This window comes from Parambassis ranga, chromosome 20, assembly GCF_900634625.1.
Source record: "Parambassis ranga chromosome 20, fParRan2.1, whole genome shotgun sequence".
Lineage (NCBI taxonomy): Eukaryota > Metazoa > Chordata > Actinopteri > Ambassidae > Parambassis > Parambassis ranga.
The window spans coordinates 3,744,585-3,762,322 of NC_041040.1; the positions used below are offsets into that span (position 1 = coordinate 3,744,585).

The 17,738-nt window shown below is 48.3% G+C and overlaps 3 protein-coding genes and 1 long non-coding RNA gene across 5 annotated transcripts in view; 2 read left to right on the forward strand and 2 right to left on the reverse strand.

Moving 5' to 3' along the window:
• LOC114452823 (NLR family CARD domain-containing protein 3-like) overlaps nt 1–17,738 on the reverse strand; it is a 1,046,161-nt gene that overhangs the window by 648,911 nt on the left and 379,512 nt on the right. The window lies entirely within an intron of this gene.
• On the forward strand, nt 859–4,247 carry LOC114452875 (uncharacterized). Its single transcript, XM_028432398.1, has 5 exons — nt 859–1,378; nt 3,662–3,720; nt 3,806–3,889; nt 3,968–4,044; nt 4,120–4,247. The coding sequence occupies exons 1-5, from the start codon at nt 993–995 to the stop codon at nt 4,162–4,164; spliced, it is 651 nt and encodes a 216-aa protein (XP_028288199.1). The 5' UTR covers nt 859–992; the 3' UTR covers nt 4,165–4,247.
• Nucleotides 3,601–6,405, reverse strand: LOC114452902 (uncharacterized). Its single transcript, XR_003672383.1, has 4 exons — nt 6,291–6,405; nt 6,031–6,122; nt 4,094–4,215; nt 3,601–3,906 (listed from the first exon to the last, which is right to left on the reverse strand). It is a non-coding gene; the product is annotated as an uncharacterized LOC114452902 (long non-coding RNA).
• Nucleotides 5,368–17,312, forward strand: LOC114452841 (cullin-1). Its single transcript, XM_028432347.1, has 22 exons — nt 5,368–5,529; nt 10,687–11,094; nt 11,929–12,103; nt 12,180–12,347; nt 12,876–12,926; nt 13,012–13,102; nt 13,187–13,350; nt 13,444–13,606; nt 14,031–14,161; nt 14,241–14,348; nt 14,429–14,535; nt 14,647–14,695; nt 14,873–15,004; nt 15,106–15,223; nt 15,502–15,578; nt 15,787–15,905; nt 16,065–16,170; nt 16,278–16,325; nt 16,546–16,628; nt 16,716–16,821; nt 16,896–17,009; nt 17,100–17,312. Exons 2-22 carry the CDS (start codon nt 10,955–10,957, stop codon nt 17,178–17,180), a joined length of 2,331 nt encoding a protein of 776 aa, XP_028288148.1. The 5' UTR covers nt 5,368–5,529; nt 10,687–10,954; the 3' UTR covers nt 17,181–17,312.

Here is a 17,738-nt window from a genome sequence, read left to right on the forward strand (position 1 = left end):
GAGGGCGAGAGGTGCAGAGACACCTGTAATAACAGCAGTAATAACACCCGTAATAACAATAAAAACACACCGTCTTTACAGATTAAGGATGTGAAGGTTTATTTATTTTAAATCCAGTGAGCAGGGTTAGAGTCTTTTTCAACAAAGAACTTTATTATTTCTAAATCCCAGTTTAAAGACACACAGTGTCTGTGTGAAATAATAAATACCACATTTTATAAAATATTAAGAATCTAAATTTTTAAAAGTGTTATTTTATTGAGTGTGTTTTTCTCCTTATCCATCCAAATATAGGCCTGTTCCCTTTTTGGAGTTTTGCACATTCACAAAAACTCATTAGTTTTTTTAATGTTACTTGAAATAATTCTTTATTTATGTATTTTTTTATTATTATTATGAGTTCCTTTAAAGATTTTCTGTAAATTAACCCTTTAATGTCGCTGTTTATCAGCGTGTGGTCATGTGACCTGTGTGGAGTCGCGTGTCAGTAATCGGATGAGTTTGGACTGAACCTGTGCGCGCGCCTCGGACACCTACTGACAACAGACCCGGTGCTGCGTCACTTATTTAATCTGCGGCTGCGTCAAGTTGCACGCGGGCAGCCAGGAGCATACCGGAAGTCAGCCCACTCGGCTTTCAGAATAAAACTACGTTTTGTTAAATGACAGAATATCTCGGTTTGAGGTCAAACCTGACGTCATTCACTACGTCAGATTTTACCGTGTCCACTGTGCAATCTGCTGGTTTCAGTGTTTGAACAGTGCCGCCATGTTGTTTTAACCACAGACTTTGAAGGTTAGTTGTGGAAGTTATTTATTTTGAAATATCAAACAGGAAGTCTTCTTCAGTCTGTTTGAGTTTCACCCTGGAGCTGCTATAGGCAAACTCCATAGCAACGGGGCAGCATCAGGTTGAGTTTGGTGTCTCTGTCAGAGCAGAAGATGACGGTACTCTTTCAGAACCCGGTGCCGGAAACTTTGTCCTGAGTTAAAATGCCAGCGACCAAAGTCATCAAGCAGAAACCCGTGGAGCCGGTGAGGACAGACAGGACCAAGCCGTGGAAGGCGAACGGGACAGAGACTGAACTCAGAGCGCCCGCGGTGCGTAAAAGCCGCGGGTCGAGCTGCCCGAGGAGTCCGCAGCGGGGCCGGTGTGAGAGGCAGCCCGCCGGGCCGCAGGGCTCCTGCAGCGCCTCCAGAACGACCTGCGAGAGGAGAGCCCGGTCCACCTCCACCGCTCCGAGACCCACCGACACCTGCGCCAAAGCCACCTGCCGGAGGGCCACGAGCTCCGTGAAGCACGTCGACCCTGTGAGCGCGTGCCCCGGTCAGAGGGAGCCGCGTGGGGTCAGAGCGGAGGCAAAGTGCGCGAGTCAGAGGTGAGCTCGAGCTTTGTTCCGTGACAGGTCAACAACACCAAGATTTAAATATAGAACTACAGGAAGTGACGACAAGACGTGGATCAGGTGTTTGTAGCTTCTGTGTGTTTAAGGTCTGAAAAAGAATCTAAAATGTGAAGATCACACCTGTGCTTCTGTGTTCCTGGTTGTGCAGAGGTGTTGCAGCTGATGATGTGTGGTGTGATTCTGGTTTCTAAGTGTGCTCGTGCTGCGGCCGGGGGACGTTGTGTTGTTTGACCTGCAGCTCTGTGTGCTCCTCCCTCACCTTCCTGTCTCTGTGGTTTCCTCTCAGTTCAAAGTGCAAACAGCTGCGGCTGTGTGTGCATGGCGGTGAAGCTGCTGTACAGAGCAGGTGTAGTCCTGTGGTGTCCCTCTCCTTCTGGCTGTGGCCATCTGTCGCAGTGAGTTAATCCCTGCATGGTTCACCCCCCCGCTGGCATGACCGAGCTGCAGGAGCCTCCCCTTTTAAACCAGGTTATAAACAGATGTTTGCATGAACAGGAGCTGCCAGGGATCAGGCCTGCTCACTATTCGTAATATTCCTCTGCCCCTGACCCTTAACCCTTTAGTGTCTCAGGTCAGACCTCTGTCACGTGTCACCTCCAGCCTTTAGTTCGCAGGCGATCACAGTCTCATAAAGACTTTTGTGAAGACGTGTGTTGCTCTCTGCCATGAGGCTGCATGTCATACCACAGACAGGTGTTTGCACTGTGCCCAGAGATGTGCTGAGTGCTGTGGTGCACAGATGGATGGAGGTCTGGTGACATCAGCAGGGAGACCTACAGCCCCCCCTAGTGTCCCTCACAGTGTCTGTGTCTAACCCAAGCCCAGCTGTCATTGGCTAAGGCAGGTCAGCAGGTCATGAGACAGGTCTCCCAGGTGAGAACATCTGGCTGTGGGGCAACAGTGTCATCACTCAAAGAGAACCTTAAGGTGGAGGAACATCCATCCATCCATCCGTTCATCCATCATCCATCCGTCCATCCACCCATCCATCCGTCCATCCATCCATCATCCATCATCCATCCATCCATCCATCCATCCATCCACTCATCCATCCGTCATCCATCCATCCATCATCCATCCGTCCATCCATCCATCCACCCATCCATCCATCATCCATCCATCCACCCATCCATCCATCCACCCATCCATCCATCCATCCATCCATCCATCCATCCATCCATCCATCCACCCATCCATCCATCCATCCATCCATCCATCCATCAATCCATCCATCCATCCATCCATCATCCATCCATCCATCATCCATCCACCCATCCATCCGTCCATCCATCCATCCACCCATCCATCCATCATCCATCCATCCACCCATCCATCCATCCATCATCCATCCATCCACCCATCCATCCATCCATCCATCATCCGTCCATCCATCCATCCATCAATCCATCCATCCATCCATCATCCATCCATCCATCCACCCACCCATCCATCCATCATCCATCCATCATCCATCCATCCATCCATCCACCCATCCATCCATCATCCATCCATCATCCATCCATCCATCCATCATCCATCCATCCATCAATCCATCCATCCATCCATCCATCCATCCATCCATCCATCATCCATCCATCCACCCACCCATCCATCCATCATCCATCCATCATCCATCCATCCATCCATCCACCCATCCACCCATCCATCCATCATCCATCCATCATCCATCCATCCATCCATCCATCCATCCGTCCGTCCTCCACACTGCTTCATCAGGATTGTGGCAGTAACAGGGGGAGCATGCAGAGACCTCTGTGTGTCCCGCTCCTCCTGTGGGATCCACAGATGCTTTATCTTGTCTGAATCTTCACAGAAACACAGCGTGTCTTCAGACATAAACAGGAAAATACTTTCAATACCATCAAAGATCCTCTAAAATCTGGAGCGTCTGTAAAATGAGAGCTGGGTGTGGCGGCACACCTGGAAACAGCAGCTCTGGGCGGCCGGATTATTCACAGATAAACAGGAGAAACAAAGTGCATTCTGCCTGTCGGACGCCTGCAGAGCTTGGCTCAGTTCCTTGAAGGTGTCTCTCAGTTGTTTTTAACCAGTCAGACCTGAGAAGGCCATGTGGAGAGTGTGTAAGACATGGAGGACGAACGAGCGTCCCCCAGGGTTCATCACCAAAGCAGCACAAATGAGACTCTTCTGGTTTCTTCTTGTATTGTGCGTTCATGTTTTATGGTCGGTCCTGTTTTCAGTTAAAATATAAACCAGGTTGTTTTTCTGCTTCAGCCACAAAGCTTTCACCGTCATCCCCCCGAACCCGAAGAAAAGACGAGAGATCCAGAGAAGTGAGTCTCTGCTCTTCACTGATGGATTCAAGTCACTGTGTTTTCCCCGTTTTAACTGACGTGTGCTTTCTGATTGGTCGAGCAGAGGCGGAGGCGGAGCTGGCTGCTCTGGAGGAGCTGCGGCTGAGCAGAGCGATGGCTTACGTCTCCATTAACCCGAGCAGTGTTGGTGAGACGCACACAGACCTGCGAAGAAAACCAGAAGTTTGTTTCTCTTCTTCTCTGAGCGTGTGTGTGTGTTTAACAGGCGGCTGCATGAGTCTGGAGGAAGTACGGTCAAAGCAGCAGCAGGAAATGATGCAGGCCAAGAGGAAACAAAAACAGGTGAAGCAGCATCTCAGTCACCGCAGTGTGGTTCCACAGCTCGTCTGACCTTTCTTCTCCTCTGTGTGACCTCAGATGAAGAAGCAGGTGATGGAGGAAACCTCCGTTCTGACGAGCTGAGCGTCTCCGGGCTCCGCTCCTGTCTGCTGGCAGCTCAACTCCTCGCAGCAGCTGCTCAACACAAAAAAATCACATGTTCACACACATAATCTGAATAAAACATGCAAATTATAGATACAGTGGAAAAAACAGAGTCTGTGTAATGTTAGCTTTTGTATCGTGTGTTTTATAAAAAAAAGACTGTTAGCACCTCATGGCAAAGCTCCAACATCCAGGTCCATATAATGGATGACTTAGATTCTTTCAGATCATTTATTCTCCTTTTTTGTGTCGTCAGATGTGTCATCTTTGAAGTTTCTGTTCTTACTAACTACAGGTTGTTGGAAATGTGTAAACTCTGCATAAAAATGTCCTCAAACATCATCAGATTTTCTACAAGTCCTTGAAGTAGACAAATAAAACCCCATTAAACAAACAAGACAGATATATTTGCTCGTTTAGTAATTCAGGAGAGTCCTCCAGTGTCTGCTGCTCCGTGTCGTTCTCTGCTCCGCCAGCAGAGGTCGCGCTCGGTCTGAGGTCGCACAGGGGTGGCACGGTGTGACTGTGGTGTGTTTGAGGAACATTTGTCTTGTTAAGTTTGGGAACACAGAGCTGAAGGATCCCACCACAGTCAGCGCAGACCACGTGTGACAGGAAGAGGATTCTAGTGTTGCGTTCAAAGTCTGTGGGTAACAGGCTGAGAGCTAAATGTCAGCGTCGTGCCTCAGTCTGCACATGCATTATTAGGAGGATCGAACATACACACGCGCATGCGCTGGAGGTCTGCAATATCTGTCGCTGAGGCAGCTTGTAGTTGCAGTCGCCATGATTGTAGTCTTTTGTTTTTGTTTAAAGGACTCCGTTCTGTGACGCAATGCGGCGTTCAAGAATACTCGTAAAGACTTTCTGACGTCGAGTATCTTGAACCATCAATCAAATAAATGATTAGTAATGAACATTTAAATCAAAGACTTTTATCCTAAAATCGTCCTGTAAACATTTAATTATTTCTTTTATTTTCGGTTTTTTTTTTGGAAAAATAAATATCAGGCTTCGTGACTTTTGTAATGACCTTGTTGTTTTGTTCTGTGCTTTATAAATTAAATAAAAAAAGACAATTAACAAACACAGAATAAAGATTTTATTGAGCTTGTTTCTATCTTTCTATGCTTGTGGGTGACTGCTGTCCTCCCTTTTTCCCACGGCACCTGAAGGCGGCATGATTCGGTGGCTGCTGAGCTGATCTTTGTGCGAACGAAGCAGCGGATCGGTCGCAGTTAGCAACGGGCAGCAAACACACGGAGCTCGGCGGAGGAGACACGCTCAGAGCCCGAAAATCGACCCATACGACGGCTACACAGTGTCAGCGACGACCCTAAGATGGTAAGAAGACATTTCGGAGCCGTGGACGACGACTGGTGGCGCTCTTTTTCTTTTAACAATCAATCTAGCTGGGAGCTAGCTGGCTAATGCTAAAGGGGGTTAGCGAAGTGTTTTCCTGACTCATTATTGAGCAGCCTGAGAAGCTAGGCTGCCATTTTACACCAGGCTGTTAAGTGTGTGTCCTGGACCCTGCGGCTGGCTCGGTGAAAGACTGTATTCATCTGAAATATAATCCAAAAACCACCCTCGTATCTACACGTTTAATCACATATGAACCAAATAGAGGCTGTACCTTGATTTTAAGCTAATCCGCCTAGCGTTCAGGCTAACGTTACATACAAGCTAACAGGCTAATCGAGCCTCAGGAGCTAATGCTAGCAGTGTTGCGTAGCTGAGTCTGGTTCCTTTCGTGGCTCATTGTGTGTATTTCAAAAGGCGTCAACGAATAACTTAAGGTGTATTTGATAAATGATCACAACGTGCTGGATTACTGTGCTTTACCTGTCGCTCCGCTTCGGCGTGAGGGAGAGAGATGTGGACCTGACAGGGCTCCCTCAGCCTGGAACACCTGGGGAAGCCGCTCGTTCCCCGGCCTGGAGGTATGAAGGAAATAGAAGCGTTAAGAGCAGATCATTGTCTCTAATCTATGAATATAAACCACCACACTTTAACCAGGGTGATGTCAGATCCACGTTCTGTGTGATCAGGAAGTTTAGAACAATAACACAGATGGAAAACTTATAAATAAGTCTTGACCTCACCTTTCTTTTTAAGTTGAGTCAGTCAGTTCAGTGTTCAGATCTATTGGACCAATATTGATTTGTGTAAATTGGACTTCATATTGATTTAAACAGCTGTCCATGTGTTGAAGTAGCTCCGTCTGCAAATGATTAGAACAGAACAGGCCTTTGTTGACATCGTAACATGCCACATGTACAAGGAAGTTTAAAACTGATTGATGGAAGTTGTTGTGATGTGGACCAGGAGGTTTAATGTGTAGACCTGCTGGACCCCGCCTGACCTGCTGGTGGTGTGTGAGTGTACAGACCACACAGTGCAAGACGGGCTACAGTGAATCAGAACATCCAAGTCTTCATATTTAAAGATGGCGGCGTCCTGCTCAACAGTGAAAGACAACAAAGACACGGCTGGTGTCATCTCTTATTGCTGCTCTGTCCTATCTGGTGAAATAACCTCAACGTGCTGCCTGTTGTTGTGGAGGTGTGGTGTGTGTTTTACATTAAGATGCCATCATTAGAATGTTGCGTTACTTTATGTGATGATGGGAAGTGTCTATTTAAGGTGGTGGCTCACAGAATGCAGCATGGAGCGTGTGCTGCACCTTCACAAGCGCTCACATGCTGGGTGTAGTCGACTTGTTCTTCCTCTCCTAAGCATCATGCTGGCATGCACAACTGAAATCAGCCTGGATGTGTGTGTAGCAGCACCAAATGACCAGCTTTATTAGCAGATCAGCAGCGTGTCAACATTTTCTCGATGAAAACATGCAGAGAAATCACTTCAAGGGTGAGCTACAGTGCTGTCCGTCAGAGTGAAGGGTTTAACCAACATACAGGCCGTAGAGACGTACATGTGTCCAGTGTCCAGCATCAATGCGTGACCTCTTGGCCCTTGGTGTAAGCTAAATTTTGATTGGATGAGAAGTTGTCTTGAACAGCAGTGGAGACAACCCAAAGTGCAAAATGAAGTCAGGTTGATTTGTTTCAGCCTCTGTGCCCCGTTGTCTCATACATTGTTTTCACCACAGCCGGTGGCTCTGCAGAGCTCTGTGTCGGCCCATGGCTGGAACTTTACGCCGTGATCTCGGCATCTTGTATCTCCCCTCACCCTGCCTGACCCATCCAGGTCTGGCTGGTTGGTATGTACACAGTGCAGAGGCAGTGATTGTACAGTCGGTCTGAAGGCTGCGAGTCTCTTCTGAATGCTGAGCCAAGCAGCAGAAATCAAAAGCTGCTTACACTAATGAAATGTCCTCCCTCGCTGTCTAACCTGGCACATGATGGGTGCAGGTGTAGCTTTGTTGCTACTCCTTCACGGTACCAGCAGAGTTTGATGTTTGTGTTTCATATGGCTGAAAGGGAGGAGCGCAAACGAAAGTAATTGATGGTGTGTATTCGGCTGTGATTTGCTTTGTTTGTGTTTTTTTTTTAAATGTAGGGTATTAGGTTGTTGAGTCTGGCCAGGACACACGGCGACCAGGCTAATCTGATTTACAGAGCTGAGCTTTTTTTCCCACGCGCACCGCTCTCCCTCTCTACCACTCCCTACATCCTTCCCATCCTGTAAATTTCTCACACTCTCCACTCAGGTTTCCAGGTCGTTGTAATAGCTGCCGGACTACACGCACAATAAACACTTTTTCCATTGTGGAGAGTAGAAACCAGCTCAGTGTAGATTACGCTCAGTAGATCTTCTTGCTTGAAACTTTTCTGGGACTTTCGTTCCACTGCTGCTGACAGCAGGGTAAGAACTGATGTTTGTATTTAAAAATGAGCTGAAAGGAGAGAACATGACACTTACATCGCTTCTTCTTTTCTGATGCTACAAATTTAAAATGGGTAAATATCATAGTTTGAAATCGTATTACTGTAAGACAACAGGAGGGAGTGCTGTTGAAGTACAACCTGAGCTGGTGTTTCACCACTGGTGATGTGAAACTGTGTTAAATGTGGACCTAATCTGTTTAATTAGGTCAGGTTTGCCACAGATCCCAGTTCAGGCTTTATGGATCAGTGCATGGCTGAATAATCCTGTCTACAAGTTTGTTTGTTTTGTAAACTGTCAAAAAACTATGAACGTGCACTTGTTATTCAATTTTTTAATCTAGACAAGAAAAAGCATCATTTTGAATCGGAGCGTTTCACCGAGGCGAGTAATCCTTATTTTCTAATGGTATCTTAAGATGCGGCCTCGCTGCCGTCTTTGTTGACAGGTTAGTCGCTGTTGCTCAGACACATATAGGTCAGTCGTTCCCTGAAAGGAGTTCTGACCTCTGAACTTTATCGCCTTCCTGCTGTGTGCATGAAGACGGAACGCGGCTGCAGCGGGGCTGTTGACGACCAGGCACTGGGATTCCTGTTTCACAACAAGCTTTCTAACAACTGTTGGCACTCAACAACCCGTCACATCCTGTCACTGCCGGTCACAGAGCTGCAGGACTGATGTTTGGTCAGAGACCAGACGCCGTGGTGTCCCAGTGCCTTTTCTAGTGTGGGAATCTGCAATCGGATCCCAGTGCGGCTGTGAAGGGCACCTTTCTTACTGCCGCTGAATAGAGGCACAGGAGACGGAGACAGAACACTCTACCTTCTGTAGTGCAATGGCTACTCAGCGGTATTGTCTGCCCCAGTTGCCATGGCAACTGTCAGAGCACCTCAGGTACAACTGCCTCTTTTTCTGAGTTTAGCGAGGATCCGCTTAAGTGGAGTGGTAGAGGCTGGAACAGGGCCGAGATGCAGACAGGCCCGGCGTCCGTCAGGCAGCACAGCAGCCGACCTCCTGCTCCTGTGGAGCAGAGGGTGAGGAATGAGCCGGAGAAGTGTGATGTGTGTAGAGTAAGGCTGGAACAAATGTAGAGGCTGTAATCAGAAAACATTAGTTGTATTTTAGCTTGAATACTGTTGGAATATTTAACTGTGTAAATATTTGATCACCTCTGCTCTCTTGTAGATGTTTCATTTCACGCTGTGATAACATTTTTAAAATCTAGTGAAAACTTTGCTCAAAAAGTGGCACAGGTTTAACTTTAACTTTATATCTGCCTTTTGCACAAATGTGGAGGAATCGTGCAGCTGATAGCATGCAGAGAAGGTACGACAGGCCAGGACATAGACCCAGGACTCACCGCTGACAGCACTCTCACTCACATGGATCGCAGTCTAAATAGTGGCCTTCTAAGTGTGGTTCTTGTGTTGTTGTGTCAGTAGTCGGTGGCTGCTGCTGCTGCTGCTGTGGTTAGCTGGTGGGGGCAGGGGCAGGGGAGGACGCTGTAGACGGAGGTTGGGTGCATAAAGACACAGATTGAAGTGACTGATGAAGGCCCGATCCGAGGCTTGATGTGCTTGGGGTGTACTGCTGTGTGGATGCTTTCCCTCTGCCTCGCTGCTTCTCTATCGCCACTGCCCGAAACCACAAGAAGGAAACATGCTCTGTGAGAAAACAGCGAAGGCAGCATGATGACAAACACACCTTTACAAACCCACTTATCAGCATTTAGATTTCCCACGTCTTTAAAAGCAGCGCCGGATTTGTGACCGAGGCCGCTCAGACGTCAAGTGTTCATTCATCCATCATCCGGCAGGAAGTAAACAGAACCGCTGCGCCTGTGTCACGTCCTGAGACTTTGGCCCTATTAGCTGTGAATGGCCAGAGACGGGCAGCGCTGCATGCCTGCTCCTTCTAAATATAGCAGCACTGCCTACATGTACACAGCAGTTTGTGCCCATCCACCCTCCTTCTCTGGTCTCTCTTTGGCTGCATTCACACAGCAACAGACACTCCGGTCTGTCTGTTTTGATGCACCTACAGGGTTCTGGGATGTGAGTATGAAGTCATTCTCAGTCATGCAGAGAGGTCTCATTCTCTGTCCGTTGCCGTGGCTTCAAACATGTTGATGCTGCACACCCTGGCCTTCCTTTACCTTCTCCTTGTGTCCTGTCAGCAGGGATGAAATTACAGCGTTGGCCTCTCCATTATCTTTAATGATCTGGTCTCCTCAGTGACACTGTTGAGGTGATTTTGCCTCATGTGTTTTCAGATTTATGTTCCAATGCTTCCAAAGTAGGTGTAAATAGTTTCTGAATGTGTGTGTTTCTTGTAGCAGCATAACTATCCACTGCACCGAAGTATATTTCTTGTATTGGTCCAGGAAGTCTTCCTCGATAGTCCTGATGAAGGAAGTCAGGGAGGTGGAAGTGGACTAATCTGTCATTAGCTGAGTGACGTCAGGATCTGGTCAGCATCGTGTGCACGGCTCAGAGCCAGCTGTCTGCGCATAAATCCATACAACCTACCTGGCTCATTATTGGCTCTGCACTGTGCAAACACAGGTTTTTAGTGGATACTTGTTCAGCGGCAAACATGAAGCTAAATCCAAGATGATTGATCAAAGTGTGTTTTACTTTGTGTCCATCACAGGCCCTCTGGTGAAGTTTGGCTGTAGCTGCTGTAGGAGGAGTGGCAGAGAGCGCCACCCAGCCGTGTGTAGTGAGACTGCAACCCCGTCTCACAGCCGATAACCAGCTTCGCGAAGTGCCGGGACCGCTGCCAGATGGACTGCAGACTCTGAGGGCGGAGCAAGTCAGGACCGAAATCAAACAAGGAGAGGAGCCGGGGGGAGAGCACGCTCGCCGGAGCAGGAACGGGAGGGCACTGGTAGGGAGAGGAGAGGACAAGGGGCTGTACGATGTCGTCAAACCGGACCCAGAACCCCCATGGACTGAAACAGATAGGCCTGGACCAGATATGGGACGACCTGCGGGCTGGCATCCAGCAGGTGTACACGCGGCAAAGCATGGCCAAGTCGCGCTACATGGAACTCTACACGTATCCTCTGAGATTTGGGGGCTGTGTGCATCTTACACACATTTCTGTAGAGCTGACAGATTACTGGATTCTAACTTTGCAGGAGGCTTTATAAAGAATTCTAGATAAATCCCTGGATTATGGAAGTATGAGGTGAAGGTGACCTCAAATTTAAGGGAAGTATCTATGGTCAGTAGGCCGAGGCATTTATTTACCAGTTGCCTGTGTGTGTGTGTTGCAGTGGCACTAGCTTGTTACCTCTTTAGAAAACCAGGTTTTTAGTTGTTTGCTCAGGTGATGTGTTACAACAAAAGGTCCCCCAGCAGGCCCAGGACACAGGAAGCAAAACACCATATAAACAAACACCATATAAGCACCCAGGAGATGGATTGACAATGGTCTGCAACCAATCAGAACACAGAACATCAGTGAAACTGTGAGGCAGCAGAAGGTGAACGGCGTTATAGCGAGGGAGCACTGTATGTGTTTTAGTTGTGATGCTGTTTAAAACACTGCACACACACAGTGCATGATGTGAGTGGAGAGTAAATTGTGCTGTTAGACGCCTTTATTTCCTCCTGCACACCTTTCCGGGTCTGAAGGTTGTCATCATTTCCCTGAAGCGTGACACGCAGCCGGCCCTATAAGCTCACAGCTGTAAGCCCATCCACACACAGAGCAGCACTGGTTTCAGACGTAAACAATCTGGGACACGTTTGCCTTTCAAAGCCTTTTTAACACATTGTTGGTCACTTAATACTGATGAAGGTTGAAGCGAGGCAGCTTGATCAGCTCTGAAGCTGATGTGGGATGTGTGGCCTCCCTGTGTTTTCTCCTTAACCCCTCCCTCCCCAGACATGTATATAACTATTGTACCAGCGTCCACCAGTCCAGCCAGGGCAGGGGCTCTGTTCCCCCAGCAAAGCCCTCCAAAAAGTCCAGCACACCCGGTGGGGCTCAGTTTGTAGGCCTGGAGCTCTACAAGCGACTCAAAGAGTTCCTGAAGAATTATTTGACCAGCCTGCTCAAGGTAAACACACACACACACACGTCTCAGGAGTTTAGCTGCATCACAGTCACTAACACTCGTTTGCTTCCTTGTCCAGGATGGCGAGGATCTGATGGACGAGTGTGTGTTGAAGTTTTACACGCAGCAGTGGGAGGACTATCGTTTCTCTAGTAAGGTCCTCAACGGGATCTGTGCATACCTCAACCGCCACTGGGTCAGACGAGAGTGTGACGAGGGACGGAAGGGCATCTATGAGATATACTCTGTGAGTCTGGATTAGAGATGCTTTAAACTGCTTTAAGGTCATTTATGCTGCAAGTGTTTCACGGCTGCAAGCTCCTCCCCCTGTAAGAGCTCTTTCAGGAGACAATAAGCACCTGCTACAGGTCGGTCCTCCTGTTTGCCAACAACATGAATCCTGTCCTGCTTTTAAAGTATCAAGCAGGGTTCAGGTCTGTGTGCAGAGTCCAGTCCCATCGGTATTTCTGCTTTTTGAGTCAGATTCGGGTCTTTTGATGTTGTGGGTCTTTGGATGTGATCCAAAAGAGGATGGACATGCTGGAATCTGTCGCCTTCAACCTGCAGTGGCCGCACAACGTCACATGTTTTCTGTTGTTGGCGGTGTAGATGACATAAAGTCTGAAGTAGACACCATGAGGATGGAGAAATCGAATTCATGCAAAATATGTTTGTTATGTGAACGTAACCTCAGGCCGGGGAAGAGATTTCAGTTCTGACTGACCTTTGTTAATCTTCTCCCTCTCCACTCCTAAACGCTGCCGTTTCCTCCCAGCTGGCACTTGTGACCTGGAGGGAGTGTTTATTCCGACCCCTCAACAAACAGGTGTGTTGAAGTTTCTTTTTATGGAAGTGACAGCGTCCTTTTACTAAATCTGTGTGTTTACTAAACTCACTTCCATTTCTCTCAGGTAACGAACGCTGTCCTGAAGCTGATAGAGAGGGAGAGGAATGGCGAGACCATCAACACCAGGCTGATCAGCGGTGTCGTCCAGTCTTACGGTACGAACACAACGTACAATATAGTTATTAGTAGTTTTTAGCACCTTTTTCCCTCGTCTTATTCGCCTCCTCTTCCTCTTCCAGTTGAGCTGGGTTTGAACGAGGAGGACGCCTTCGCCAAGGGCCCCACGCTGTCTGTGTACAAGGAGTACTTTGAATGTCAGTTCCTCACTGACACAGAACGCTTTTACACACGTGAGAGCACCGAGTTCCTGCAGCAGAACCCTGTCACAGAGTACATGAAGAAGGTGGGCAGCAGGATCATGGCTGACATGCAGGACGGAGTTCTGTGTCCGCTCTTGTATGCATGTTTTTGATCATCTTTTGTGTGCGTGTTTCAGGCTGAGGCCCGCCTCCTGGAGGAGCAGCGCCGTGTGCAGGTTTACCTCCATGAATCCACCCAGGATGAGCTAGCCAGGAAGTGCGAGCAGGTCCTCATCGAGAAGCACCTGGAGATCTTCCACACGGAGTTTCAGAACCTCCTGGATGCAGACAAAAATGAAGGTACACCCGAGACGCTCACATCTATTTACTATATATTCAAAAGTGAAGCCCGTCATTAACTCACACTCTGTGTTCTACTCCCTGACTTCAAATTCAAAGGGTTAATGTAAATTAAAAATGTATCTGAGAAGGAGAAGATTGTCTTAAAATACTAACAATGCATTCATTTGTTTTGTCTGTTGACTAAATACAAACAGAAGGGACAGACCAAGAGACAGACAGGGACAACGTAGGTGAGGACAAAGAGACGCAGGGTCATACTGCAGTACAGAAGACAGTGGGATGTGAATTCAGAGAAGTCATAAGGTCGATGAGACGGGTAGAAAACAGGGCGGTTATGAGACGGTTGCACCGGTTGTAACACACAGTCCAGACAGAACAGTCCTGGTGTTGTTTTTAGTCACATGCCTCTGTCTCTTCTCAGACCTGGGCCGCATGTACAACCTGGTCTCTCGAATCACAGACGGTCTGGGGGAACTGAAGAAACTTCTGGAGACTCACATCCACAACCAGGGCCTGGCTGCCATCGAGAAGTGCGGAGAGGCCGCGCTCAATGTACACACTGCCTCCGACACCACCGCGATGTTCAGGTGTCATGTGATGAAGATTAACGGTGTGTGTGTGTTTCTCTCAGGACCCCAAAGTGTACGTCCAGACCACCCTGGACGTTCATAAGAAGTACAATGCTTTGGTCATGTCCGCCTTCAACAATGACGCCGGCTTCGTAGCGGCGCTCGATAAGGTCAGGGATTTTAACTTTGCTCCACTGAACACGTGGACGTCTCTGAAGACTGTTAACGAGGTCGCTCCGTCTCTTCACAGGCGTGCGGGCGCTTCATCAACAACAACGCTGTCACCAGGATGGCTCAGTCCTCCAGCAAGTCCCCCGAGCTGCTGGCCAGATACTGTGACTCTCTGCTGAAGAAGAGGTAGATGATCCAGTCCTTGTTTTTTTTTAAGCTGTGGAAACCCAGCGTTACTCTACCTACATAGACCAAAGGAACGTCTTATGACTTCCTGTTTGTTTGTTTTTACTTCAGCTCCAAAAACCCAGAGGAGGCCGAGCTGGAGGACACACTCAACCAAGTGGTAAGACAGACCAACATAACGCAAATTACAAAAACTGTGACGTCTCAAAATGTTCAAACGCTTTTAAATTCATCAAACGGTGAAATCGGAGCAATGGTTGGGTGCAGTGTTTGCACATAACGCACACCTTTGTGCTGTGAGTGTCGGAACCCCACTAAGGTGTGCGTCTTCTCCTAGATGGTTGTATTCAAGTACATCGAGGACAAAGACGTTTTCCAGAAGTTCTATGCGAAGATGCTCGCCAAACGCCTGGTCCACCAGAACAGCGCCAGTGACGACGCGGAGGCCAGCATGATCTCCAAACTCAAGGTCAGGCACAAACACACACACACTCGCACACCCTCAGCGTCCGCACACACTCGTCCCACACAAACCAGTCCGGCTGAAGGTTTGGTCGTCTCTTCCTGCAGCAAGCGTGCGGCTTTGAGTACACGTCCAAACTGCAGCGGATGTTCCAGGACATCGGAGTCAGTAAAGACCTGAATGAACAGTTCAAGAAACACCTGACTAACTCCGAGCCTCTGGACTGTGAGTGGACACACACACACTCTCACACACACACAGACACACACAGGATGTGGTCTTTAGGAAGGGGTAAATCCAGCCGTTCTTGGTGAATGATTGTTCTCACATCAGATATCTGATCGGTCTGTTTGTTTACTGTTGTCTCTTTTCATAAAGAAGAGACCGCTACATGAGAGGTCCAGCCAGAATATTCAGTTTGTTGTTATTTTCAGCCTTTTGTTCCATCGGGCAGCTTGTTAGTGTGAAAGTTCATAAACCCCCCACTCCTCTTCTGTTGACAGTGGACTTCAGCATCCAGGTTTTGAGCTCTGGGTCTTGGCCTTTTCAGCAGTCCTGCACCTTCGCTCTGCCTTCTGAGGTAATTTCACTCATGTTAATAACCCGGGTCCTGCTGTGCAGAGCAGCTTATTGACACAATAGCACCTGAAACTTAAAAAAAAAAAATTTGCTGCATAAGAAGTGGGAAAGTGTACAAGGGTACTTTGCAGGGACTTCCAAACCTTCACTGAGAAGTCCCTTGATGGTCCTCGGCCCTCAGTTTGAACACTCTCTCTCTCTCTGTTCAGCTGGAGCGGAGCTATCAGCGCTTCACGGCGTTCTACGCCAGCAGACACAGCGGCAGGAAGCTGACTTGGCTCTATCACCTGTCCAAAGGAGAGCTGGTCACCAACTGCTTCAAGAACAGGTATGCAGTCTGTGTGTTCACAGCCAGGGGGCGCTGTGTTACTGCAAAGACCTGTTGTCCCTCCCAGGATGATGAAATGATGAGAGTGTACCAAAGGAAGTAAATAGAAAAAAATGATGCATAGTGAGTGTTTCCTGCTGAACCCGTGGTCTCTGACAGGTACACGCTGCAGGCCTCCACCTTCCAGATGGCCATCCTGCTGCAGTACAACACAGAGGACAGCTACACCATCCAGCAGCTCACCGACAGCACACAGATCAAGACTGTAAGCTTAGAAAGCTCCGGAGTCACACGTCTCGTCGTCATGTTGATGCATCAGTTTGTTCTTCTGCAGGTGTGTGTTTACTAATCGGCTCTTTGCTTTGTTTTCAGGACATTCTGGTTCAGGTTCTGCAGATCTTGTTAAAATCAAAGCTGCTGGTGAGTCAAAAGAAATCTTTTTTTCCTCTGCCGGGTTGTCCGGATCATGTGCTTTTCTGGTTGTGACCACTAGAGGGCTCCACAGACATTTTGTTTTGGCTAATTTTGACCCAAACTAAAGAAACCTTCATTATTTACTGGGCTCTATGTCTGTATGAGCAGTGCTGTGAAGATTAAAGCCACTGTGCTCTGATAAGCATTTGGTCTGAACTCTTCTCAGGTTTTGGAGGACGAGAACGCCAACGTGGACGAGGTGGAGTTCAAACCCGACACCGTCATCAAGCTCTTCCTCGGATACAAGAAGTGAGAAAGGACTCGGCAGCTTCAGCTCACAGTACAGAAACGTTCCTGCTAAAGAGAACTGACCTTGGTGTGTTGTCTCCTCCACAGTAAGAAGCTGAGGGTGAACATCAACGTGCCGATGAAGACGGAGCAGAAACAGGAGCAGGAGACCACTCACAAGAACATCGAGGAGGATCGAAAACTCCTCATCCAGGTGAGATGTTCTCTCTTTCTATTCATTACTCCCACGGAGCAGACGGCTCTGAACAGTGTTTCCTGTTCCTGCAGGCTGCCATCGTGAGGATCATGAAGATGAGGAAGGTCCTGAAGCACCAGCAGCTCCTGGCTGAGGTCCTGAACCAGCTGTCGTCCCGCTTCAAACCCAGAGTCCCCGTCATCAAGGTAACGCTCACGTGTGAATCTTGTTTTTTGATGTCCAAGGGAAAAAAGTTTGAAATGTGTCTCTGACATGTGTCTCCCTCCGTCGGACAGAAATGCATCGACATCCTGATAGAGAAGGAGTACCTGGAGCGAGTGGACGGTGAGAAGGACACGTACAGCTACTTGGCCTGAACGGCTCCCCCGTCTCCCCCCTCCTCCCCCATCCCCGCCGGCTCTCCTCAGTTTTATTTTTTATTTGTTATCTTCTTCCCTTTTTTAATTTTATGTCTGAGTAATAAAGTGTGGCTCTCTCTGAGCGGCGGACATGTTGTGGAGTGTTGAGTCGCCAACCATGTGACCACCGCGATATGACAACCGACATAACGAGGGAGGAGGGTGAGGACTTTCTGCTCTCTCTTCAGTGATGAAGGAACGAACGCCCCTCCCATCGAGACTGGGAAACCCCGTCTACACGCTCGCCTGCCCCCCGTCCCCCGTCCCCTCTGTACGACTCGAACGCTCACCTCCTTGTTGTCATATTGTAAATAACGATCACAGACTGAGAGGAATAAACAAACCCTGCTCCCTTCTTTACGTAGCGCAAACATAATGAATTAGCCTACAGCCAATCAGAGGAGAGCCGCATCCAAAGGTTTCTGCATGCTACTGCCTACCTGCACCACAGTGACCACCAAAAAGATTACAAAGTCAAAGTAACGAGTCGAGTCACTGGGCAGCCGACGCAGTCCA